This window comes from Calidris pugnax, unplaced genomic scaffold (assembly GCF_001431845.1).
Source record: "Calidris pugnax isolate Ruff unplaced genomic scaffold, ASM143184v1 scaffold41, whole genome shotgun sequence".
NCBI classification, from domain to species: Eukaryota; Metazoa; Chordata; class Aves; order Charadriiformes; family Scolopacidae; genus Calidris; species Calidris pugnax.
Genome location: NW_015094509.1, coordinates 19,895,016 through 19,922,724, shown reverse-complemented (window position 1 = coordinate 19,922,724; position 27,709 = coordinate 19,895,016). Strand labels below are relative to the sequence as shown.

Here is a 27,709-nt window from a genome sequence, read left to right as displayed (position 1 = left end):
CTATAAATCAAATAAGTTTGCTGAGCCTGATGAAACCATATAGATTTACAGCAGGTTATGGTGACACATTTCCACACAGCCAGAAAGTTGGCACTTTCCTGTCTGCCACTGGATATATAGAATCCTTATCAAAAGAATGTGAGATTGGAAAGACTGGCTGTATCTTGAAGAAAAATAGCTATACATTCCCAAGCAGCAGTAGCTCACAAGAGTTGGTGCCTCAATAGTGTAGTGTAGTACTATTGTGCTGATACTAACCAAGACAGAAACAAATATAGAGGCCATAACTTTAGTTAGATTAAGAAGAATCATTTAGAGCCAAAGTGACACAGACAAAAATGGTTGTTAGTTACTGTGCTAAACTTTGCTAGGTACTTACAGAGATGTTGATTATTTTGTCAAACAGGAACACCTGTGGTCCAACGAAATCAAACACAAAGTACTGTGGGAAAAGGGGACAGCAGATCAGAATCGCCCTTGTGCTGGTAGGCAGCCCCATTAGCAGCATGGTTTAGCTCTTTGGGTTACTGCACAGAGTCCTGGTGAGATACTGGGGGTGCTGGGGATGTGGTGGTGGACACCTTTTCATTGCTCTGTGGTTCATGGCTGCTGTGGCCCAGACCTGTTTTCTGCTCTCCTCCTTGCATGGATGCCCAGCACTGCCCTTTGCAAATGCCCGTGGCCTTCATGCCACATCAGAGGGTATTGTCAAAAGGGACAGCAGGTACAAGGAAATCCAAAGCTGTTTTACGGAGTTGTTTTATTCTTATTTGTCACCAGCTGGGACAAACACATGTCAAGGAAAGGCTGAAAGAGTGAAATGGTAGAAAAGGGAGATTGGGGGGCAGTTTAGACAAAGCTCCCAAATATATCATTTGAAAGGACAGAGGTAGTGGTGGTAGGGTAGAATGCAGTGGAAAGGGTGGAAAACAGGATGGGTAGAGATTGAGAAAAGAAAGAGCAAGCTAAACCCAAGGGAGCTATTGCTGGTGCTTGGCCAAGCTTAAAACTCAAACAGCTCCTGGACAGACCTCCCTGCTCAGACATGCAGGTGGTGCAAACTTAATTCATCCCCTTTTAAGCTACCAAGTGGTGGAGACCACCCAGAGCCATTGAAGAAAGTGCCTTCTTCAAGAGAAAGCACCTACCTCATTGTAGAAAGGGGCATTTGTGCCTTCCTTTACTGATGTTTGCTTCTTCTCATCACCTATCTCGATGATCACCACAGGGTCGATGTTCTCACCCACCAGCTGCCTGGCCTCAATGATGGTGATGGCAATCTGTGGGGTACAAGGACACCACTCTCACTCCTGGGCTCAGGTCCATCCTGCCCAGGGATTTCACAGTGCATAAAGGCTGTCACCCCCAGCTCACCTGGTAGTTCTGGGATTTCATCTCCTCTTCATGAATCCTGGTCACCAGCTTTGCCCTGTTTAAATAACAAAACAGGTCATTAGGCATCTCTAGGCAAGAGCTTGTACAAGGTACTTGAACACATGTTGGAAAGACTTCTCGTTACAATGCAAGCGTTGTTTATGGCAGGTAGCTTTGTTGTGAACTGTGATTCTGCTTGATTTCATCAGCAGAGACCACCTCTGTATTTCTCATTTTCTTGGTAAAAGGCAAATGTTTTGTAATCACACAGACCAGTGCAGCTACCTGCCATGCATGGGAATGATTTCATTTGTTGATCCCATCAAACATAACTCCGTTCTTCCCCCTGTATGAAAAAAACAACTACACAAGCTCTTTGCTGTGGAGATTGCTGTCCCCTTTGGTTCATTTTCATTAGCAGAGTTCATTAGCACAGCTGAGACACTCTCAGCATCCATTTCAATCTCTCCCTGCACTGGATGGCATCTGGCAACAATCTGTCTTGAGCTGATAATATTTTGCTGTCAAGTACATCCTACCCTGTCATGTGGGAAAGCAGGAGTAAAGGGATTGCTGCTGTCAGCAAATGGATTTTCTGTCAGCAGGTGCATTGTCCTAGGGCAATGCCATTCCTAAGAAGGATGGAAAAGGTGTTTTGGGGGACGTTAGGTATAGTACACCAAGGAGTACCTTTTCCTCTTTGGGCTTAAGGATCCAAAAACATTGGACAGTTCACTGATACTCATTAGGTCTTCCTCTCCCTCTTCTTGTCTTCCGAGAGTCTCGTGGTGAAGATTTGTACTTTCATCATGATCACCTGATGAAGAAAACAATCAAAAAAGTAAAACCCTCCTCTGATTTCTACTAGCAAAAAGCTAATTTGGAGCAGATCAGTGAATTCATCATCATGAATTGAATATTTTGTTTATTTGGGTATCACAATTAGAGATACAGTAGTGGTTTGTATTGAGCAGCATTGAGTACAACAGCAGCTCTCCTCCTGTGCAAAATCATATACCATATAAATTGGGGCTGTGGCCAATCTCTTCACCCCATGTGCACCCACAACAGGCACATGCTCACTAACCGCATCTGACTGCCCCATCTCTCACCTGCTAGAAAAATAGTGGGACAGATTATTGCCAGGTTTTGCATGTATTATTTAGCATCAGTGCATCTGCCTTCCATGGTTTGTCATAACAATCTGACACACTTCGGTCCCTTCCAAGTGACCAAAGCTGAGCCTAGCTTAAAAGTCATTTCCCACCTTTCCTCTTTGCAGAGATGATGAGTTGGAAGATCAAGGACAGAAAAAGGGAGCTGAAGAGCATGATTCGTGGGTTCTTTTGTAGACAGTTATAGTCAGATGAGACAAATCACTTCCAGAAGCGTTTCCTTTTCTTCCTGACCATAAGGAGAATCTCTGCAAGTAGCTCCAAAGTACGCATCTGCATTTGGCCAGAGAAGCTCTTCCCACACTGCTCTGCATTTCTGCCCCTTGCTGAGCATGTCTGTGTTCAACATCTGCCTTGGGAAGGGAGCTGTGTGTTTTAGGTGAAAGTTTGAAATGTTTGTGCCTGTAGTTCATTCCAATAATTATATTTATAAGCAAGAAATGTTCAGGACATGAGTTATTTCTGGTCTAAAAGCTGTCAAGGGGTACCCACCACAGTAAAGATGACTTGCCCAGAAATATCCAGGAGCTTACGTGACCTTACGGATGACCTTGCATCAAATGAAACATCCAAGTGCCTTTTCTGCAAGTACTCTACAGCAGTGTGCTCCCACTACAAAACTAGACAAAGGGTTGTAGCAATGCTTCCTTGTCTCTTTGCCACAGTATGCTTGCTTGAGCGGTGTCTAGGAACTAGTGATGGTAGCAAAGGAACAACCGTTGTACAGTAAAACTCACTTGGATAGCTCTCATCAGATCTGAATGTTCCTTTTTTGGCTGGCTTACGCAAGACCCTAGTCTGAGGCAAACCAACAGACAGGTACAGACAGATACAACTTTGGTATGTGTTAAAAGGCAGCCAGGCATGAACCAGCTCCATGAGGGCTCCCCCATGAGCAATCTCATATAACATACGTTTAGTGAAGGCTCCTCCACTAGCAATCTCATATAACACATAAGCTCCCTGACTGCTTTTCTTGCCCAGCCTCCCTAGAACAGGGAAGGTGAACTGGTCTCTGTATTTGTGTAGGCACAGCCTGATTTTCAGCCCTTGAGGTAAAGGCATCTGTCTGCCGTTTTGCATCTGTAGCACCAAGTTCCCATGACTACCCTCCATATCCTATTTACTCTAGAGCTGTTTGCTGTTTGATTATGGGCTTGTAGTATTGTTTGCTCTGAGGCTAAAGCAGATAAAGCTTCATCCCAGCTGGGGACAGGCATGTGTCAGTGTGACGCCCTGTTTTCACCACTGTCTGTAAGTTCCATGTTGTTTCTATTGAGATGTAAACTCCTTGCAATGCTTCTTTCCCTTTACAGCTCCATTTTCCTGACATTCTAATGTCTGAATTGCTATCCTTCCTCCCCTCAATAACTATATGTATGTTGTGCTTAACTGATCAGCAGGAATTATTCCCCTGTATGGATTCAGTGACAGAAAACGCAAATGGTTCAGTGAATGACAACGTTCCCCTACAATCTCCAATAAATCTTCTAAGTCCAATTCCTAATCAAGGCAAGAGAAAACTCGTGATTGCTCTATCTTTGCTAGTTCAGACTCTTCAGCAACACAGATGCTAATGAAATAGATGAAGATGCAGCATAAGGATCCCAATCTATCCAATGGTTCTAACACAATAATTTGAAATAAACAGAGATCTGCATGTTCACCTGGAAGACTAAAGTAAACTACAGTATAGCGTATCTTGTATAGCATGAAGCACAATGTAAGTAAACTCCAACATATCTGTAACTAGTAAGAAGTTTAATGGTCTTTAGTTTTCTCTTCTCCAAAAGCCTAAGCCCCTTCCTGTAAGGGCCAGAGGAGAAGGTTTTGAAAAGTAGTGCCCTTTATCTAAATGATGCTTATGGCACAAAATATTTATTAGTGTTTCTGCCCAATGGGGAGTCAAGACACATATGGCTGGTTTATTACAACACTGTAATTCAAGGCCTGCACTAAATACATAGTAGTCCATCTTTTAAAAGTTCCATAAAATTTGAGGCATGAGACTGCAAAATAAAGCTACAGAAGGTGAAGACTTTGTTGTGGCTGAACTACAGGTTTTGGTGAATGGTAGGGCAGTGGTGATAGGAGAAAAATGACAGTGGTAGGATATGCAGGGGAATGTATCCTTTGCTTGGAAACCAGTGGTGTGTTAAAGGAAAGAAATAGGAAACTCAGCATGTCTAATGCATGTATCCACCTCTGTTAAAAATAAAAAATAATTATTAAAAATTAAAAATAAAAAATAAAATAAAATAAAACAACTGCTGCACTTTTAAGAGGAGAATTGCTGCTAAATAAAGCTCCCTACTTTATTAAGCCACCCCATCCAACATCAGAACCCACTCAGGTTATGTTCTTATGGTTTCTAAAAGAACCAGATCTGGAGGAATGACACACCTGTAATGAATTATCTATATAGGAGAAAAAAAAACTTTCAAAAATTGGTTTCTCTATGGTGAGTCCAGCTGACATTTTGGTTTTACTCTACCAGATACAGCAGTCTGAACTCACAGGATCTGAAGGTGGGCTTAATGAAAGAGTTAATGCAAAAAGAACTAGCTTTCTGTTTACTTGGGAGTGATATGGAGTTTACTGCCCATTTTATCAATACTAAGCCCTAAGACATGGTTTAAATGAGTTCACATGAAATTTGTTGGAATATAATTCCCCACCTGCTCCTCCCAGTTGCAGTATTGATTTATGAGGCCTTACCCAGTGCATCTTTGTTTGCAATAGTCAACCCTTTCTCGCCTTTTTTCTTCTTCTTCAGCTTCATGCCAGCAAACAGCCCCTTTCTGAAAAAGTTAAAAAAAAAGTGATCAGTGCAGTATCTTCAAGCTCTTTTCTGTGCTGGACTCTAATTTAACTCAAGGAGTGGTAAGAGGGAGTTTGATTTCCAAGTGAGATCATTATATTCTGCTTTTCCTTTTACTGAAAGCAAACAAGAGAAAGCCCTGGGTTTATGCTTCATCTAATTTTGTTTATTTTGTTGTGGTCCAGGAGTATTGGTCCTGCAATAGGACACTGATGCTGTTCTGGCATTTTGCAAGCACCAAACAGTGTATGAGTACAAGGCTAATAACTTCAACAGTTTCCAGCTCACACCTGAACCTACTGCTCCAGCTTCACACCCCAGAGCAGAGGCAGGAGCTGATGCCGCAGAGGAGGAAAGTTATGGGAAGAAGATGCAGTTTCCCCCTCCCTTGTCCCTGAGCAGGGTCAGCACAGCATCTGTTCTCAGCAACAAGGAAGAGAGACAGCATTTTCTGTGTTAAAGCTGTGCCCAGAAAGCCCCTTTCAACTCAAGATTTTGGAGAAAGGGGGAAGCAGCTGTCTGGCTTGCAAATGCCTTACACTTTGGGAAAGGACTGGCTGGTTTTTGTTTATCTTCATGGTCTTCTTGTCTTTTCTTCTTTTTACAAAGTGCGTGTTTTTAAGCCCCATGATTCATCATTCGAGAGGGGGATGGGGAGTGGAAATCAAATTCCTGAGCACTGAAGTGTGCAGTTTAATTTTTCCATGTTTCTGAAGGTTTCTGGAGGCTTGAACCAGTGCTTAATAATGACCCTTAGACTCTGCACTTCTATGCTGCTGCGAATATATGTATAGCAAAACAGTAACAATAATGTAAGAAATATACACAGAAGTTCTTCCTTAATGGTAAACTGGACAGTTCTAGGGGCAGGGGTGGGCAATAATGGACTCTTGGCTTTGAATGCCTGAACTGAAACAAAAAAGAAAAATGAGAAAAGAAATCAGTAGAACCAAACCAGGTTTGAGAGGCTATTTTCATTAAGTAAAAGCCTGTGGACTTAGAATTTTGAATTAACCAGACCAATCTGACTTATAATCAGAAATCCAAAGTCATTGCAAACTATTCACTTTATTTGATGGTCAAAATGTAAATCTTACTGTTGCAGATCTTACCTGTTTGCTGAAATGGACATAGTTCTGATCTCATATTATATAGTACTGAAATATGTGGTTCTGTTTGCAGGCAATTTGGTCCTTTTCAATTTGAAATGTCAAGAAAAACATTTCAGCATATCCAAAACATTTCATTTTGAAATGCTGAAATTACTTGCTTTTATATTTTGAAAATATACATATAATCTTTAAATCTCACATTGAGAGCTGAAACATTCACTAAATCCCATGCAAATTTTCAAACAGTAGAGGATTTCAACCCACCTGGAACTTCACTATTATTAGTATACCACTCTGTACTATTTTCCTAATTATTAGTCACATTGGTTCAAGAGGAGCTCTCTGTGGGCATGATTTCGTATTAGAGTTTTTCCGAAGAAACAAATATGCCACATATTTCAGACAGAGAAACAACTTATGCTGCTCAAGAATTTTGAGCTATTAACTCTACTGACAAACCAACCAGGCAGTGAGAGTGGAAACACACAGGATTTAGCATAATGGCAACATTTTTTCAGGTACTGAAAGCACAGGCAGGCAGCGATAAACATTAATATTTTTCCACTATCATCAGAGGACTTGTTTGCCTAAATTGCTGTAAGAATAAAAACTGAGCTGGGGGAGCGCAGAGCCTAAGTAGCCCAAACAGGCAGGCACCTACGAGCTGAGCAAACCTGAGAGCAATCACTGCTCAAACATCTGAAATCACCTGCAAACTTGAGGTGCATTTAGCTATGGAGGGAAAGTTACCGCAACCTGGAAAGGGAAGCTGATAACATTTAAAAGTTGCATTTAGAGCAAGCAAATTAAGCTTACTGGCCAGGCCCAAGAGGAATGTTAGCAATGCTGGGCACAATCGCAGAAAATGCACAACTTCAGTGGGTCAAGTAAAGCCAAAACCTGACCAGTACGAGTGGGAATGTAGTACTATGGCAAAAAATGGCTCAAGCAAAGCAGGAGGCAGAGGACAACTGGAGGGAATGGCCATTAATAAAGCCTGATGTGGAAACTGGGCTGTCTTCCATGATTATTATATTTACATAACACCCAAACTGCTTAAAGACAGAACTGCAGAAGGTGCCACAGAGTGACAGAAAGAGAAACAGCCAAGCTTGGGATGACTCCACAGGTGCCAACAGCAAAATCTATCTTTGAAGGAAACCAGATTTCAATCTCAGCTTTTTAGTCTCCCAGAGGTTCAGGCACAGAGAGGCATCAGGGTGCACCTGAGATCTCCTGCACCCCAGTTCCCACCGGTTACCTCAGCCAAGGGCTGTCTCAGCTGTGGCCATGCAGAAACCCCTCTGAAAGAAAGAGTTCCTACAAGCTACCAGCAGTTTTTTACCAACATTTGTAAATGCCTTGATTAGAAGCAATTTAAAATCACCCATCTTGACTAATCAAGAACATTGCTTAGTTCAAAGAGGACTGTGTCTCCTAACTCCTTCCACACAGGGATTGTAAAAAAATATGGAGTAAGGACAACTTTTTCTCTTCTATGTACATACAGTGAAAATGTGGGCTCTAGTTTATGACTGATTCATTGAGGTTTCCCTTATATAAATAGTAAATAAGACTAGGACACCAGCCATATCACAACATTTGACCATCACAGAATCACAGAATTGTATGGGGCTGGAAGGGACCTCTAGTCCAAACCCCCTGCCAAAGCAGTTCCATGCAGAGCAGGTTGCACAGGAACTTGTCCAGGCGGGTTTTGAATGTCTCCAGAGACGGAGACTCTACCACCTCTCTGGGCACCCTGTTCCAGGGCTCTGTCACCCTCAAAGTAAAGAAGTTCCTCCTCATGTTTAGATGGAACTTCTTATGTTCAAGTTTGTGCCTGTTACCTCTTGTCCTGTCACTGGGAACCACTGAAAAAAAGACTGGCCCCATCCTCTTGACACCCACCCTTTAAGTATTTGTAGGCATTGATCAGATCCCCCCTCAGTCTTCTCTTCTCCAGACTAAAACTGAGGGGGACTATACTCAGGACGTTGTATATGCACCAGAAATCTGTAAATACAAGGGTTCATTTCCCATTATCAGTGCCACAGGTCTACTGGGTCTCTGAATTAATTTTCATACTCTTTTTGAAAAAGACTCACAAACTGTGTTGTCCTCTCATCAAGATTTACCCATGGCAGCTTCCAGCTTTCCAGCTTGTTAGCTTTCCAAAAAATCCTTTCATGCCCTTTCTTTTTCATTTAAGCTGTCACATCATCACAGAGGCTTCATGATCACTTCTTGCACTGCATAATGTTCTCTCAGATATCCGATAATTGCAATTTGCAGTCTAATTTAAAGGAAAGCTGGCAAAAAAAGCACATTAGAGTTGTCAGCAAGAGAGTAAAGTGACCTTACTAAATACTGAGTCTCCTTGGAGTTTCTTTACATTGTTTAAACTTAGGTTCTTCTTGCAGCAAAATACTTCCAGATGTCCATGTTCTCGGAGAACTGACATATGAGGAGAACAGCTTCTTGCTGTGGGAATGGTCACATGTCATCCAGAGACAAAGAGGCAGGTCTAGGGTGCAGGTTATCTAACTCACCATAGATGTAGAATGGCAGAAATCATTCTCCATTGGTTATAAAGTCAGAAGAATAACTTAAGCCATCTAAGCATAGGCTTGCGTAGCTCAAGGAGGGACCTTCTGTGCTCTTCCACAAGGCCCCCCTCTCAGTGCAGCTTTGTACCTCTGTTCAAGCCAAATCCAGTCTTGGGCTTAACCCGCACTAGACCAAGACACTTGCAAGGACCATTTTTGCAGCCATGAGCCCTTCCCTAGTGCTGGCATATGAGCTGTGCTCCTGGTGGGCACAGAGGAACAACATGAGGGAGAGAGATTTGGAAACACAGAGGGCAGACACAGGAAAAAAACCCTCTGTTTTATCCAGTATGTCTCCTGAGACCATCAAGAAGTCCTCATGTGGAGAGGGTGAGTGAGCTGCCAGCGTGCTCCCGGCAGCAGAAAACCCTTGTTGGAGCAGCTGCCTTGCTTTTCCCCCAAGTCCCTTCCTCCCTGGAAGCAGCAACCTCAGAAAACTTTTTGACACCATCAAAATGATTTAGTTCAGGGACGATCAAAGGTTTGTGCAGCTCAGATCCGAGCCAGATCCAGTGCTTAAGGATTGTAAAGCTATGGGTAAGTGACTGCCTTGGCTGAGAAAGTGTTAGACACTGAAGAAAGAGGAAAAACAGCCTTCAGCCTTCTCAGACATGAATGTAAAATTTGATAGGTGGCTCTGTATCTTCGCATTTTATTATTTGCATTTAGTAAGTGTGTATCCTGTTTTTTGCAGCTCGTTAAAATTCTGCTTCTTTAAGTATAACTTTCTTTTCCAAAGAGTTTTGCAGTAGATCAAACGGTATGGCACTAGGTGAATAATTATCTCCATATAATTAGTTCTAATTTTTATCAAATAAACACAAGCAAAAAATAACCCAATTCTCACAGTTATAAAAGTGTTTTCTCTTTCCTTTTAAAAGCAAAAACATAAGAAATACTCCTGCCTAATTTTATCACTTCCACAATATGTACTAGTCAAGGAAATAAAAAGTAAATCATCTCCTAATTTAAACCACTCATTTCAAAGAATAAAACATAATTACAATACAAAGATGGGGCTTCAAAATAAATAGCCTAATCAATCTAAAACTATAATGCAAGCATAATTGGTGAATTCAGAAACATTTTTTATTAAGCTAGCATGTCATTTGTTATAATAAATGAAGTCCCAGGGAAGAAATTTTTTGCATTATATTTAATTGTCAAAGAGGGCTAAATAAAATATTATCTATTTTCTTGGACATATGGAAAGTAAAAAAAAACTTAATGAATGGTTAATGATGTACTCATTTCATGCCTTCTTTTCTCAGGATTACAAAAGTTAAGGGAACATTTTGCCTGTGTATTCATGTAATTTATCTCCTTTGCCAGGGCAGGGTTGTTTCATGCAGTATATTGCCAGATACCTTATTCTGATTCAGTAATGAGACTCTTTTTATCCTAAAATCCATTATTTCTGCTGTGGTTCTTTCACAGCCCAGAGCTCTCACTAGCTGTCTTAACTTTTCCCCATTTTTCCTGATTTCCCACTGGTTCCACTATTTTGACAGGTGCAAGGATTTGCAATGGAAAAGCTTCAGCTCCTCAAGAAGGTAAGTACACAATCCTGTATGACAAGCTGTTATTTAAAAAACAGCTGTCACACACAAACATGTATCAGTTCTGAAGCTTGGGAAGTTTTCATATCTATGTGACACTATGACATTTTATCATTATTGTCACTATGAGAATTACATATGACATTAATAATATATATTAATATCTCATCAATAAGAAAACAAAATTGCAAGATGACAATTCTGTGGTCAGTATTAGTTATACACCAACTCTGAACATTCAAGAACAGGCTCTAAATTAGCTATTACAACTCAGGAAAGACATTCTGCTCTCTTCGTGGAGAATTCTCTGTAAAATTTCAGTTTACTGCACTGCGGCCATCAAAAACTGTAATCGGCCATTGGGAAGTGTAAAAAATAAGATAAAAATATGACAGGAAACATCATACACCACTGAATTACTGCATTTTGGCTACTGTTTGCTGCTCTGATTGCCCCTCTCAAAAGGAACTCAAAACTCATGAATGTGCAGAAAAGAGTGGTAAGTGTGATGAGAGGAGGGTAATGGCTCCTGGCAGAGACTATTCAGGCTGGAAAAGAGATGATAGCCCGTGTTTTTTAAGGTGGGGCAGTGAGGTAAAAGTGATCAAGCATGCCTGAGAAGCACTGAACTGGCTATCAACTCAAGGAGACAGTCCTGGAATCATCACTGGTGGTCTCTGAAACCAGCAACTCAGTGTGCAGGATCAGTGAAAGAAAAAAAAAGCCAACAGTGTGGGGTATTGTCAGGATGGATATTATGAAGAAGTCAGTGAGTGTCATTTTACGTCTAAAGTGCTGGCGAGCCCACACAAGATTGTAAGACAGGATCACAGAATAATTCAGGTTGAGATCTCAGCTACCGTATGATGCTTTGTTCTTCACCTCTCAAGTAAGACAACGGGGTTAGAGGAGGTGCAGAAAAAGGGTAGGAGAAGCCACCTTATGAGAAACTGAAACAGCTGTGACTCTTCAGTCGGAGAAGTGGTGACTAAGTGGAAATAGGATCAAAGTTTATAAAATTAAGCTGGTGAATAAGGTGAAAGCAGAGCTGCTTGTTACTCAACAAAACCCACAACACTAGAATGAGGATGCACTTGATGAAAGAGGTCTAGAAAACACTAAAAGGACCAGGCAGGGATGTATCCATTAACACTCATGATAAAAATGTTCTGGATGCTGGGGAACAGAGCACAGAGAGTGTTCAGGCCTGTGTGCTCTCCCTGAATATCACCTCCTTTTGCCACTGCTGGAGACAGAGCACTGTGCCAGATGGTACTGGATCTGACCTCAAAGGGTATTTCTCATGTTCTGGTGGTTCCCTGATCATAAATACCAGATCTGTCCCTGGCTGGGACACCTGGCCGTCATGCTAAATTTGAATCACATATGAGTTCATTATCACATTTCTGTCAGAATGACCAAAACACACAACATAAGCTTTTTCCAAAAATTAGGTATATTTATACCTAATCCAGTATAAAGTCTGATAGTGAAAAAACTAATCCATTCCTGGAAAACACTTGAACAGGAAGGTAAGTTCATCCCCAATTAGCATGGCCTCATGTGATCACCACGTTCTTGAGGGGTACCTGGATCTACTGTATTGTCTGACTGCAGCTGAAATTATATTTGGAAGTAAACTGTAAAATAGTGAGTGGTAGGGAGAGATGAATAGAGAAGGAGTTTCTCAGTTTCGGTCCCCAGACCAAAAAATGGGAGCACCCAATTACATTATCATGTAACAAGTTTAAAACCAATGAGCAGAAGTGTTCTTTGGTGAGACACATAAATCATAAGGTACATTACAAGGAAGGTTGTTGAGACCAAAGAATTCAAAGAGATTTCAGGTAAATTTATGAAGCTTGTGGCCAGAGGGTCCAATATCCATCCAGCTCGTAAACTTCCTAACTGCATCAGACTGCTAAGGGCAGGATCTCTCCTCCCTCATACCTGCTTCACAGACTCTTTTCCCAAGCATCTGCCCTTGGCCCCTCTTGGGAGGCAGACGCTAGGGTGAAGAAGACCTTATGGTTTGACCCAGTTGCTTCCATGCTTTTAGCATTTTAATTAAAAAAAATTATTTCCCTATACACTGTTATATGCAGAATGACTAAAAGATGATCTGGAAGAAGAAATGCCAAGTATATTCAAACATGCTCTGAACAACCTATAATTTGAACTTTTGAATTGCGCACAGTTCTGCCACAAATGATCTTAAACTCCAAAGCTCTGAGAAGGCTTCAGAGACAGCAGCACCATGGAACAGGACCTTTGCAAACAGTGGCCATTTACCCAGGTATATACAGCCTTGGTTCTTTCAAATATTGTCCCTTCTGCAGAAAAGCAATGACTTTTTATTGACAGGTTTAGCACCCTTATACATCATGAGTCATGACAGCAAAGACGCCACATCCTGAACAGGTGCAAATTAGTGGTCATTTTCAATGACTTGTCTTATGTCAATTAACAAGAGCTGGGTAACAGATCTACTAAATACTAATATATGCCTACAAAACAAAGAACGGGGTTATTACACACTGGAGGTTCTTTTCTCCTGTTCCTCCCCCTCCTAGAATCCTTTCCTCCCTCCACAGGGAGCTTGAGCCATCAAGTGCTGGTCTCAGAAAGTCTACCATGATTTTCTGCAGGTAGAAATGATTAAAGAAAGCAAAAGAGCAGTATGGAATAGGTAAATACCAGCAATAATAATCATATCTGCCAGGAACAGTTAAACAAGCATTGAACAACTCATTTATTTTCTTCTCCTTTAAGAAGAGTTCTTTAAATATAAGTAGCTGAATTTAACTCAAACCTTGGAAGAATTACTTGAGGATATTAGACATACCTGTGGGCCTGAGGTACCACTGCTGAGGGGTCCATCCTTCTGTCTTTCTTCCAGTCACTACCTTTTACATCAGGAACAGTCTCTCCAAGCTGATATTTGCATTTAAGGCTGCACTGAAGTTTGCTACTTGCTGGTAGCAAGCGTAGTGCCTGGTTAGTTAAGTTGGTAAACACTGAACAAGAGCAAAGACTTATCCTTGTGCAAACACTGACTACTCTTGCTCTGCAGAGACCTGTGGGAGCAAACCAGTGAGCCACACGCTGCCCTCGAGCAACAGCTCCAAGCTAAAAGGACACTGAGATTTTCGCACCCACCAAGACACTTTGCAAAGCTTTAGATTTCAGACAGACCAAGCAACCACTGTTGGGAAAAACAGGTCTATGTTAAGTGCTCATGTATTTACGCCCAGTTATTATTTAATAAAACCACAGTTTCTTTTTCTCTGTTTTCTCACTTTTTCCACCCATAACTTGCTTGACTTCTCTCTATTGCAGCCCAACATACAGGGCTTGGGAATGTGGTTCCCCCTTCTACTCCTCCCATCTCACCCAGTTAAAAGGATTAATATGTGTTATTTTTAGTTAGTAAACTTTCACATTATTCACCACTCTTGCCTCCGGTCTTATATGTACAGTTACTTCCTTGACATTTCCTCCTGGGCATACTCCAGTCCTTGCTGAGAACAGGTTACAGAGGCACTGTAACTGACCCATGGAGAGGACAGTCTGTTATTATGGAACTGACCTATAGAGAAGATAACAGATAATAGAGTCTTTTATTATGGGAACTGGCCTATAGAGAGGATTATTACCATGAGGCTGAACATCTCTTTGCAGGTATCTTTGGAATTAAGTATTTGAACCACAGCAGAGTCAGGGGATTCATTCTTCCAGGACACAGAATTAAGTTCCTTGCTGTGATGAAGGGAACGTGCACGTGAAGCATCAGTGGCTTTACTGGAGTGAGAAGTACAGCAGAGAAATAACAACGTTAGGCAGTTTAACCCAAGTGATCAGCCACGTTCAAAATTCTACATCCTCTTGTTTCTTTTGGGTGACTTTTTGGAGACAGCTGCTTCTGCAGGTCAAGTTTATTTGCTCTGCCTCAGTTCAACAAGGGACAGGCTTCCAGCCTAGCTGTCCAGAAGCTGCCCTGCCGATCATACCCTTGTTTGACTTGAGTGGTTGGGCAAAGCTCTGCTAGGAGGAAAAACGGTAATTAAATCAGATATCTCATACAATCCTATATCTTTAAAAAGCATGTGCCAAATCCCCTTTTCTCCAGTGGAGCAGAAAATGAATTGCTTTTTTTCATTCACCCTTCTGAAGTTCACAGTTAGCCCCAAGTTCTTACTTTGGTCTTTTACGGGGGTGCTTTTCTTCAATTTCTTCTCTTACTTACTCTCATCTTCCTTCCCTTTTTAAACCAAACAAGCCACCATAAGGAATAATAACAATAACAGAAATCACCAGCAGCACATGCCTTTGGCGGTGATGTGCCTATGCCCCAGGCAGTTAGTGTTGCTTTAGCTCTCTGATTCCCTTAAAAGGCTAAATAACTTCTTCAGTGAAAACTAGGAGCTAATCTAAGGAAGGGTATAGCAATATGTATAATAGCACATCTAGCTCAGGGAGACTTCATAGAATGGTTAGAGTTGGAAGGGACCTTAAAGATCATCGAGTTCCTTGACAGCAGAACAGTGTGATCCCTTGGGACATGCCACACAACACACACATTCACCAACATCAGGTTTTACAGCACTGCGTTTCTAGATGAAAACCCAAACACCACGAGCAGCCAGTGAGCCCTCTCAAAAAAAGACAAAAAGACAACATCAAATTTTCACTGCATGACTTCCAGCTACATCTCTCTTGCAGAGCTGAATTCAGAAAATATTAATTACCAACAAAGAACAGTTTTCCTACCTTTCCCTAAAATTTGCAACTGAATGAGCTGAACTAGCAGCTCTGCAGAGGTCTCACAGAGAGACAGTCCTGGGCACCCACCAGTGCCTGATCAGTTTTGCTCACCAGCATCCTATCCTGACAGGCAACCAAAGTCTCCTTAGAAAGGCTGCAAGCCACCTACACCATCTGGGTCCCAAACAGCTTCCTTCCTAAGTGCACAAAGCTTCCTATAAGAACTGAAACAGCAAGCATCTCCTTTCCTCAGCTGGTAACAGTGGCTCTACCCTGAGCATGCAATTAGTACTTGAGCAGCAAAAGCTGGGGTGACCTTTTAGCAGTTGCTCTCTCCTAATCAAAACTTTTTTCTTTTCTTTTCTTTTTTTTTTTTTTTTGAGATGGTAACAAAACCAGCTCTTGCTTAAGAGGTCTAAAGAGGAGTTACTTTATTGGCAAGAAGGAAGAAGAAGAGATTTTCTGTGGTTTGACTGTTTAATTTTGTTTGAACATTTGAAATATTTTCAGACTTAGGAGCTTTAACAGTCAAGGTTCAATGTGCAAAGAGGTGTAAATCAGCCCCCAGTTTATATGGGACGCCTGCCTTTCTTTAGCTGCCTACAGGGCTTTTTAAGAGGAGACTTAATGCTGAAAGACATGGATGTAAACGTGTACGCTGGTCCTCAGTCCATGTGCCTCCAGACTGGGAAGTGTTGGCATAGAGGAGAAGCCCCACTGACTTATTTTATAACTAACTGTAGTAATGGTAAGGAAAAGTTGTGAGGGTGCTATCTGCTGTTCTCACAGCCAGGAAGGACCACATAGTTATCCTTTCAGCTGGGACAGAGACTACCTCTGTGCACATATCCTGGCCCAAACACAGTGGAGTCCTGGCCTCTAGCTGCCATTGTAATTGCCATTTTCACTGGCAGTGAAAAATATCACCAGAATAATTATGGCTATTGCTGTGGCATGCAGTAAATATTCCCTGAAGGGCACAGTGCCCGGGACTAGGATAACAGGCTTCAGGGAGGCGTTGGCCAAAACAGAAGCTTTCTTCAGCAGGTTGTTGACAACATCTTATTGAAATGTTGTAAAATAAAGGCGGCTGCTTCCAGCTGTGACGTTAACACAGGAAAGCGACAACAAACAGCCACGCAGGTCCCCTGCCTTCACCACCTGTCCTTCACAGATCACAAAACACATCACAGATCACTGCCTGGGGGGTGATGTTTCCCTAAGCCTTGCCTCTTTTCTCCCCTCCCCTAGTAAATCCATCCCCGGTAATACTTGTTGAACTCATTTATTTTTTCCCACTGTGCTGGGAGACCGGCTGGGCTTTGCGTCTCCCATTGCCATCCAGTAGAAACACCCCCCGCACCGGGCTGTGAGCATCACCTGTCGGCCACAGCACCGATGCCTTCGTGCTGGCTGTGCAAGGCAGTGGAGGACAGAAATCCCCCTGCCCGATGAACTGCTCTGTACCACGAGAACAGCTCAACAGAAAGTGCTGGGCTTTCATTTTACCTGAGACTGAACAGAAAACTCCCTTGTATTTACAAAAGGGGTGTTTCTCGGAGCTGCCTGATAAACCAAGGTGGGGGTTCTGCCCAGCACCAAGTCATAGGAGTGTAAAGAAACAGAAAGCTTACATAAGGGGAGGTTTTCAATAGTCAATACATTTAAAAAGTGACTCAGCCCCTCTTCTTCATAAAAAAAAAAAAAAAACAGACCAGTCCTGGGCTAAGCCAGGTCTCCGGTGAAAGGGTAAGGGTAAGAAGGAAGTCAAGATATAGAGTCTATTTCTGGCCTCACTCCTGCCACAACCATTAACTTCCCGAGTTTTGGGTGGTCTGTTAAGTTAATGGATTTAAAACATTTACCTGTCCCATGGGAAGAGCTTCAGGAGACTTAAGTGTTGTTTCAGAAGTGCTCTGATTGAAACCACAGTGGTTATAGAGAAGGGCCACAAGCCTGTGTTCTGTAGCTCAGCTGTGCATCCTGCTTCTCCCAAAGGGGCTTGTTATTTTACAGTACCCCGAACATACTTAATCTTCAACTTTCTGAAGACTGTTGGCAAGATTTGTCAGCAAATTACTGTGGAGCTAGAATGGGAGAGGAATAATAAGTTCATCTGGGTGGACTTAGCACACAGTAAGATGTAAGGTTTGGGCATGGTTGTAGGATCATTCCCAAGTCAGAAGTTGGTCTTTTGTCAAAGTACAAATCAAGCCACAGGGTTTAACTTTTAACTCCTCTCCCTCCCTCCCCCACACACACATTCCCAGTCATTGAAGGACGCCTGGCTTGTGGATATGAGACATCCTTAGGGATGCCCTATTTTTTACTGAACCCTGTTGGTCCCAAAGGCAAAGCCATGGGCTCTCTCATGCTCTGATAAAGATACAATGCTCTACCTTTTGCTCAGTGCAGGGTCCTGCATCCAGGATTCTTGGCCCAAAACCACATCCCACCAATACAACCTCCAAACTTCTGACCAGTTCATCATTCTCCAGTGATGACATAAAATATTCTGTGCTGCCAATTAAGCAGTGACATTTGCAAAGATGCTTCTGTTTTATCAGCAAGGTGTTTGCACTGGAACATAACTGTTGGCTGTTCAGCAGGGAAGTATTAATCCCAAATGAATCCTTTCTGGCAAAGGAACAAAACCAGACTGTTTGCTGTAGGAAGTGCTAGCACCTGAGCTAATCACATACATGGTAAGATTCTCTACCAAGTAGACATGAAGTTTAAAGACGTTTCAGCTGGCCAAGAAGGTTGGTTTCTGTAAACAAAAGGGTGTCTGAGCACAAAGCAGCTAAAAAGTCACTCTATCTGGCAGCCAGCCTTTTTTAAAATTTTATTTTATCACCAGAAATGTTGTAGCAAGGACCCTGATGGGCACATGTGGAGGAGAAGGGATGTAGGTTGCCCTCCCAGAGTTTTACTACAAGCTACTGCCAATTCTTGAGCACATAATATAGTTGTCTATTTACAGCTGTGTAGGTATGAGATTAAAGTCATGATTTTTGCATTGCCCATGTGCTGACAACAACTTTTCAATTCCTATGTTCCTGTGATCCTACTTCACCAACACTGGATCTCTTTCCTTTTTAAGCCTATCCTTCCAGCATAAATCTGTTATTATTGTGCCTACATCAGTCCTGGTCTGAATAAGTAACAAGACAGGTGTTGACCAATGTAAAAGACACTCCCAGATAAGGAGGCTACCAGCAGGTGTTTCTGACATTTCTTGAAACAGGATGAATATCCCACTTCTCTTGAAGTGCTAAGAATTCGTTTATTTCTGGCTCAGTGGGGCTGTGAAATGTTGGAGTTTAGCAGCCGTATTTTCCAGAATAACCTCCTGTTCTGCAAAACTTTCAAATTAATCTTCAGTACGATTTTAGAGGATTATCTTCATAACAGACTTACATCTTTTGAAAGCCAGAAGAGCAGATGCTGCCTTCAGCTTTTCTATAGATACTGAGTTTAAACTGAGCATTTTATTAAATAGCTGGTACAGCAATTGTGTCCAAGTTCAGACAGAATCATTGCAGGGTGATTTGATTGTCCCTCTGGATAGCCTCTACCCTGCCAGGTCAAATAAACTCCTTTCTTCTCCGTCCTGAACTAGTCATGAGAGAGAGAAAAAAATATCACCTTGAACAATTATTTGTAGAGCATTAGGTTGTTTCCCAAGCCAAATCCCAGGAAGCTTCCCAGGACTCCAAGCAGGACACTGGGTAGCTGCCACTCAGCACCAGGTGACCTGCTGGAGGTGCTGATCAGGGAAGTAGCAATGGCCAGCCACAAGTACATGTACTTCATGTTGGGGCTGCCAAACCCTTTTAAACTGGATGGGAAATCAGTCTCAACCAGTACTGCAGCAATTCACTTTCCATTTGCCACAGAAAGCCCAAACTTGTAAAAAGAAAGTGTGCAACCAGCCCAGATTTTCCACAAAATCATCCTTTCATTCAAAGTCAGCTGTATCTTGCAGATCTCCTCCCTCCACTTTTATCATAGCCATCAATATGGCATCATTCATCAATATTGTTCCTTTATTTTACTGGAGTCGGAGGGAAGATGTTCAAACAAAGGCTGTATATAATGATTAGAGCACTACTAGAGCCTAAAATAAACATCTTTATGTCTCAATATTTGCTTCTCATCAATGCCCCTGAGAGCAGCCTGCCTTCCCAGGGTGCAACTCAAAGGAGCTTGCTGTTCTGGGGTATGATTCACACTTTGTCAACAATAAGCACATTTGGTTGAACTCAGCATTTTCAATTACTTCAGTATTACTGAAGGTGCTTGGAAGCAGCCAAGCTCCAGCAATTGCTGCAAGCATTGTTAGTATCAGAGATGGAAATGGCTGGCCAAAAATAGCTGTGTGCATAATCTGGCAAGGAGCTTGTCTCCAAATAAAAATTTGGAATGAGCTTCCTTGTGAAGGATCAGGTCTGCAAGCCTCATGCTTCAAATTTCATTCATATTCTACTGGGACTATTTAATAAAGAAGAAAAGTAAACAAACATGAAATAAGATACAGATTATTACATGAAGAAAGATTGTTGGAGGAATAACTAATATGCCCCCATCTGTATAAGCATACAGGGAAATAATTAATCTTTTATTCATAGAATCACAGAATCGTAGATTGTTTTGGGTTGAAAGGGATCTTAGAGATCACTGAGTTCCAGCCCCCCTGCCATGGGCAGAGACATCTCCCACTAGACCAAGTTGCTCAAAACCCCATCCAGCCTGGTCTTGAACACTTCCAAGGATGGGGCATCCACAAATTCTCTGGGCAACCTGGTCCAGAGACCAACCAGTGTCTCACCACCCTCATCATAAAGAATTTCTTCCTTATGTCCAATCTTTTTCAGTTTAACAACATTGCCCCTCATCTATCTTTCTCGTAAGTGCCCCTTATATATTGAAAGGCCACAATAAGATCTCCCTGAAGCCTTCTCTTCTCCAGACTGAACAACCCCAGATCTCTCAACTTTTCTTCATAGGAGAGGTGTCCCATTGCTCTGATTGTTCTTGTGACTTTACTTGTTGGACTTGCTCCAACAGGTCTATGACTTTCTGGTGCTGGGGACCCCAGAGCTGGACACAGTTGTGGCAGGGGACTCCAGGTGGGGTCTCATAAGAGCACAGTAGAGGGGCAAAATCACCTGCTTGCCATGCTTCATTTGATGCAGCCCAGGACACTATTTGCTTTCTAGGCTGCAAGTATACCTCACCAGCTCATGTCCAATTTTTCATCCACAAGCGGCTTTCTCCACAGGGCTGCTCTCAGCCTCCTTACCCCCAGCCTGCACTGACATTGGGAATTGCCCCAACCCATGTGGACTTGCTCTTGGTCTTGTTGAACTTCATGAGGTTTACATGGTCCTACTCCTCAATCCTGTCAGGGTCCTTCTGGAAGGCATCCCATCCCTCTAGTGAATCAACCACACCCATCAGCTTAGTGTTTTCTGTAAACTTGCTCAGGGTATTCATATTATTTTATTATATTATTATATTATATTACCAAGGGAGGAAAGCGATACATGACTGAAGAAATTTTCCATATCCGCTATTTCAAAAACATTTCTTCCCTAGCACAATTGATTTCCTTTTGCTGCCATCCCTAACAGAGCTGCTGAGCTGTAGTGAATAGGACTATTGCCCCAAACTTGAAATAAAAGTCACCCACTAAGACCATCATTTTTGGGGTCGAGGAAGGGAGGGTCCCACTGCCTATTAGCAGGCAGGATCCCCCCCAATAGACCGGTGGTGACAGACAGGCTCTTGCAGACAGCATTTAACAGCAAAGGCTTATCTCATATTCTGTGAATTGTTCTCAGCGGGAATACTTCCCTCAATGACAACAAGCAGCCTGGATCCTGTACAATACCTAAAATTAATCAGAATAATCCCACCCAGCATCCTATTGCCTTCCTACTGTGATAAGCCCTATTCAGAAGCCGCTGCCTTTTGTTTATTTCTCAATTCCTTTTGTTTATTCCTCAGTAACGCAGCAGAAATATCTATCTGATAATAGCTAGAAATGTTTTCTTCTGAGGATTTCAGACAGCTTTGCGAAGGCAAGCATAGACTCATTTTTAAAGATGGGAAAATCAAGGAACAGAGAAGTTAATGGTCCTACAGAAGCTGGGCTATAAGTCATAGCTCACAGCTCCTATCTGCTTTCACAAAAGGCAGGATTATTTGGGACATAGTTAAAGCATGTGAAAAAAAAAAAAAAAAAGGTGAGAAGTGAAAGCTGATTTTGGCTTTAGAAAGGATTACTTATTTTTGTCACAAGGAGTGCATTATAGCAAGTCTCTTTTTTATCTTCTATAATTCCCTGTCACCAACAAATCTCCAGTACAAGCGAGCATGAGGTGGAGCAATACGAGACACTCTGGAGGAGGCAATACAACTATTTTCTCTCAGTGGAGAGATCATCCTACAACATCTCTGTCTTGGAGGAAGCCACAATGCACAGAAAACTTCCGGACCACTTTGCCTTCAGCAGGGACACACCAATGCCTGATAGTTTTCCATCTGTGGAGTCCATCGTAATGTGCCTTTTTTGGCCACTTCTACCAGGGCACCACTTCTGACAGTGCTGGTTAAAACACCATTTTAGAGTTAGCCAAAACCCTGAGCTACAGCTTGGTAGAGACACAGCCCAAAACGACAGGGTTCAGACACAATTGAGTTGCTTTGTATTAGTATAGATCATTAACTGCAGGAAATGCCAAGTAATTTCACTTAACATAAATGTCTGTTGTTGCAGGCTAAATTAAATCAAATAGTTTCCTATTTTCTAAGAGTATAGAATCCCAGAGTCACTGCTGAGCAGGCAGAGTGGTCATGTCTCAGCCTCGGTCTGCATGGGCAGGTTGGATAATGGTTCTTCCAGGCTTTTTGCGGGGCTTCAATCTGCACAGCCAGAAACAAAAAAATTATAAGATATCCATTGTCACTGAAAAGATTGTGTATTTCAGAAATTCTATAAAATGCCCAGAAAATCCACCTCATTTTGTCGGAAGGCAGCAAGAGAAAGAGCTAGCAGAAAAAATACACTTCAATTTTGACATTTGACAAGTACATCTGAAAAAAAGAAAACAATCCCAGGAAACAAGATTTCCAGAGTGACTTGCATGTAAGTAAAGTAGGAAATATGGATAAACATTGAAAAAGAAGTTTAGGCTAGACTTTTAGTTGACTGTCTCCTTGACAGTTTCCCTGCTTACACCAGCTGGATCCAGCTCAGCCACCCGGCCAGCACTTCCACCAAAAAGCATGAGAGGAAAAAGACATAAATACCCCATTAAACTCACAGTATGGTGTTTATTTGAGCATGATCTGTGGCCACACATCTAGACACTAGTGACATTTATCTCACCTAGCTTCAGACATCTAAAGGTAGGCCAGTCATCCCAGGTAATCCATATCAAGTAGACATCAGAAATGTGTCCAAATGAATCAGACACCAGAAGTGCTCATTTCTCCCCATCAACTGGGAAGGGAGTCTCGACACTTCAGACATCTGCATTTGTCCAGATTAATCTCATCCTCATGTGGCAAACCTGAGCAAGAGGGTGTAAAACCAACAAAATAACCATCTATCAAACTTTCTTAATGAGTCAGAGAGAGATTTCAAATACAGAGATAGGTTTAGAGTGTTTTGAGGTTAAAAAAAAAAAAAAGTTTTTGTAAAATCTCAGGGATTTCATTAGAGAAGCCCAAATATAAGGGTTTCCCTGCTCTTGCACTGACCTCCACATGAAGCACAGCCCATCTTTTTATGACCATGACCAGTGTAGTTCTACCTCAGGGCTCTACATGAGTAACTTGATGCCCGCGTTTCTCTGGGTTGGTGAAGGGGAAACCGTGGTGAGAGTTCTTGCCTGCTGATGGTTGGAGTCAGCAAATCTCCCCACTCTTGAGTGAGATTATCCATCACTCTGTTCCGATGGAGGAGCAAATGACATTGCAAAGCATGCCTGTGCCACCAGTGTTTTGGTCTTCAAATGCCACCTGGTGGTGCCTCTTCAAAGCCCCGTCGAATCAATACAGGCATCTTTTGAGGATAAAAAGGGCTGAGTTGTGTCCTATGAGTAGCAAGCTTTTTGCAGGAATGGAGATGCCTGTAGATGTCTGGTCCCCATTGAACATATTTATTTGATGGGCTTTTAATAAAGACTTTAAAACAGAAGTAAATATTGGTACAAGTAACATTAAATACAACAGAAAGCGGGTAAAAGCTGCATCAGAAGCAATTCAGCAAAACTTTCCTGAGGTGTGTGCATCCAAGGCTGGTGTTACACACAGGAGTCAATGCATGTTTTCGAAGTCCTATCCAAAGACCTCATAATCAGTCACCTTTTATCTCCATGCAGTTCCTTTTAGTTAGGTGAAGTTATTCTGTGATACCATTAGCAGCTTTAGGAGCAAGACCTGAAGGCCAACCTCCCAGAGCTTTTACAGTAGCTCTGTAATAAGCAATAAAAAGGCACTAACATGAAAACAAAATACCAATAAAAAAGTAACAAGGAGTCAGGAAGAAGAGGAATGACCTGATTCAAAGAGCAGCAGTTTCACCGATAGCAGGGGGTGTCCCAGTGCTTCACTGCCACCATGTGTGCACCAAGTGGCTGGTTGTCACAGCAGATCACAAATGAGTTCCTACATTACCCAGGGGAAAGGGGACTGTAGAAGATCCCTTTCTCCCCACGGCAGCTTTCTCCATCAGCAGAGTGTGAAACCAGAACCTTGCTTTCCCAGACTTCCCAGGTCACCTACTGGAGGCACACATTTGCTCTCCAGTGTCTGCACATCTCCCTGACTCATGAAAATGCCAGGAAAAATTATTCAAGGCATGTAATGAGGAAAGAGGAAGAAGGCTGCATTTTATGCATCCTTGAGGCAAAAAGTGTTCTGGAGGTACTTGCTCAAAATACTTCAGAATACATTGATTTCTTTGTTTGTTTGTTTCTCAGTGTTTCTGGGCCTCATAAGCTACCATCCTTTATCTAGGTGCAAAATCAGCAGCAGAAGGTTTCTGTGCTTACAGAATTATCTCCAGGAGCTACTTCTACACAGGTCATACAGCTGGATTTTGCCTTTCCCAGCAAGCAAAATTTGCATCCATAGTGCACAGCTTGCTATGAATTAAGAGTATCTTGAGCAACAGCCCAATACTCAGAACTCTAAATCTGAACTCTCAAGTTTTTCATGTACCAGCACTTTTACACATGAGGGCTGGAGAAGTGCTGGCTTGAGCCAAACTGCAAACACTGACACATCCAAACCCCACACTTGGAAGTAGGAAACCAAGTCAGGAGAGGTCAACCGATAATGGAGCCTGAAGATGCCAAACGTCACCATGACCAGCAAAACACACCAGCGCCCCGGAGCCCCAGCAGATGTTGATTTCATGCTCACACATGAGGACAAGATTGTGCCCATTAGGCACAGGGCTGATGAGAGTAAAATGCTCCTCAAGGAAGCTCATGAGGGGATTCTCCCCGAGCCTTTCCCACAGCAGTGGTGCAGATGATAATCCATAGCACGGAGCAAAAAAATGAGGGATCACAATTCTATGAGTGCTTACAGAGAAACCAAAACCCTTCTTCAAAGCAGTGACAGTGTCCACATACCTAGATGCTTCTTGCAGCCTCCCCGAACTCACCAAGGAGAGGCCCAGCTCCTTCCTTGCTGCATGTTGTGTGGTTTTTCCGCCTACCTCAGCCCAAAGCTGCCTTTGCCTTGGGGTGGCAAAGAGATATACACAATTGAAAACAACCATACTTTGCTTTCAATGGTAAAACAATTTTTGGTCTCATTTGTAATAATTGTGCAATTTTTTTGAAATCAGTCATTTACACCTTAATAAATAGCCAAAGTCACATCATGTATTCTTAGTGGATAAAATCCTGCTGCAGGGTATGCTGATGCAAACTCTATAGCAATTACTTATTTCTCTAGAGCTATCCCAGAACAGCATCTGAGACAAAATCAGAATCAATAAGTAGAATGTCAGCTCTGATATTACCCATATTTCCCTACTACTCATAGAAACTAGGTTCTCTTCTGAAGTTACAACAGCAGTACATAAGAAAATGAGACCAGGAACTGCATGAAATAACCAAATAGTTCAGCATCCTCAGAGCAGAAATCTATTGATGTCAGAAAGAGCCATCTAAGCAAAAGATGCAAAAGAAATTGGTATTAATATTTTTCAGATTGGATTCATGCCATTGTGCTATTTCACATTTTCCCGTGAACAATTCAAATTCCCAAGTGCTTTGGCACTGCTTGTTTGCAACACTTTGCATTATTGTGACTATGGCTTCTTAAAAATCAACTACATCAACTGAAATGAGATGAATCCAAGAAAGAAACCACCATTATCACTTTCCAAAGCTAATAAACTGTTTCGAGTGAATTTTAAAAGCCTCGAGCCTGAGGACTCTCTGGTGCAGAGATTAATCCAACAGCCCAAACATCTAACAAACAGAGATTGCTGCTCTCTGCAGGATCAAACCCACAGAACAGTAAATGAGTCTGGTTCCAGAACCGTTTCTCTTTCTCAGCAGAAAAAAAATCTATTTCGATAGAAGAAATAGGAAAGTTTCTCTAAATCTTACCAGAGCTAATGCTAGATTAGTTTTAGGTACATTTGCTTAGATTTTTTCAATGAAGGAAGCAAACTAGTGAAACAAAACATGACTTTCTCTTCACGCACAAAACCTTGTGCAGTTGTCCTAGAATTTAGAGCAGGCACAAATTAAAATCTGTCATTATGTTCAATTTATTTAACTACTATCATTTATTTACTATTTATATAAAGTAATTTATGGGAAGTTCTCAGGCAAACCCTCTGAGCACTTTGGCCAAACTTTTATCTCAGTTCCACATCTCTGAATCTGTAAAGACTCTATAAAATCCATGACAAAGTTCTGGATTTTGCCAACCACAGCCAGGACAAAATTTGTTTGCTAATACCACATTCAGCTCTACTGCAAAAGAAAGTAGAAACAAGAAAATACTCTATACGCAGGACACCAATAATCTTACTGTAAACAGAAATACAGAAACATACAAATAAGCAAGGTTATATGCATACATATACACTCATAGGCAGAAGCATCCATACATTCCTCTGTTCTCATTCAGCAAAAAGCCAGTATCCTTTCCTTATGAAAAACAAGCACTTCACAAATTAGAGATAATCCTCAGATCATTAATTGGGTTAATTTCAGGAAAATGAGATTATTTCCAGCTGCTGCGCCTAAGCACTAAAAGACTTAATCGTCAAATTTTGTCTTTAGATGCATCCTATTGAAATCAAAATAAGTTCTCACAGAGTAAAGTCCAGAATACATGCATCTACCTAAGAAGCATGTCCTGCTCTTTCTACATACTTCAAGGCAGAATCACAAAACTACAGAGAGAAATCCCAATGATGTTAGACCACAGAAACCACTCTCGTGCATTTGAGCCCCAAAGACCCAGACCAGGGCACTCCAGGTTGATCTCTTACTTGCACAATGACCTGATGCACACCAAGTGTGAACCAGAGTAATCCCAAAGACTTTCACTTCTGAAAAACAGTGGATAGGAAAAGAAAACCCTAAAGACATAACATTCATCTTCTCCTGTTTGCAGTTCGGTGGAATTAATGCTCTTTCCTCAAGGACTTATAAAGGATAAACTTTTACCAATATAAAATTTGCTGACATAAATGAAACCCTAACGCAAGTACCTGAATGTTAAATTTTCAAGTCTTTAAGTATTTCTAAACATTATTTTTCTTGCTCCAGAATGCCTTATATTTTCAGTGGGAAAAGAAAAAAAAAAGGGAAAAATAAAAGAGACATTACCTTGGCTTTTTTCCCTCCATCTCCTACGCTTTCCTGATGTCCGATGTCAAAATGGCCTTCAGCAGCTCATCCAGCACCTGCAAGACACACCACTTTTCTTCCTTGAGCTGCCATAGGGATTCTGCCAGTGTTTATGATTAACTCACCAAGATATCCGCCACAGTAGGGTGAGGCTGTTTAAACACTTAATGATATTCATGACTTTCATTCTAGATAAGGTTTCCCAAAGCAGTGAAGTGTACAAGTGTAGCTAGCTGCTTAGTGAAGCCTTACAAAATTCTGTGGTTTTGGCTCACAGTGCTCCTTTACAAAGACATTTCTTCCTCCTCCTGCCACGAGTGGGTTCTTTCTGCTGCTGTGGTCAGGTAGAACAATCTTATGACTCGGCCACCATTTTGGCTCACAAAATAGCTCCA

At 41.9% G+C, this 27,709-nt stretch overlaps 1 protein-coding gene across 1 annotated transcript in view; it reads right to left on the bottom strand.

The window, feature by feature from the left end:
- FER1L6 (fer-1-like family member 6) overlaps positions 1 to 27,413 on the bottom strand; it is a 79,643-nt gene extending 52,230 nt beyond the window's left edge. Inside the window, exons 1-6 of the mRNA XM_014965179.1 lie at positions 27,294 to 27,413; positions 5,268 to 5,350; positions 2,065 to 2,191; positions 1,375 to 1,429; positions 1,149 to 1,280; positions 380 to 442 (exon numbers count right to left, since the gene is read on the bottom strand). Coding sequence (XP_014820665.1) covers positions 380 to 442; positions 1,149 to 1,280; positions 1,375 to 1,429; positions 2,065 to 2,191; positions 5,268 to 5,350; positions 27,294 to 27,313 — 480 coding nt within the window. The 5' untranslated portion in view covers positions 27,314 to 27,413. The remainder of the gene's footprint in view (positions 1 to 379; positions 443 to 1,148; positions 1,281 to 1,374; positions 1,430 to 2,064; positions 2,192 to 5,267; positions 5,351 to 27,293) is intronic.
- Positions 27,414 to 27,709: the final 296 nt, after the last annotated feature.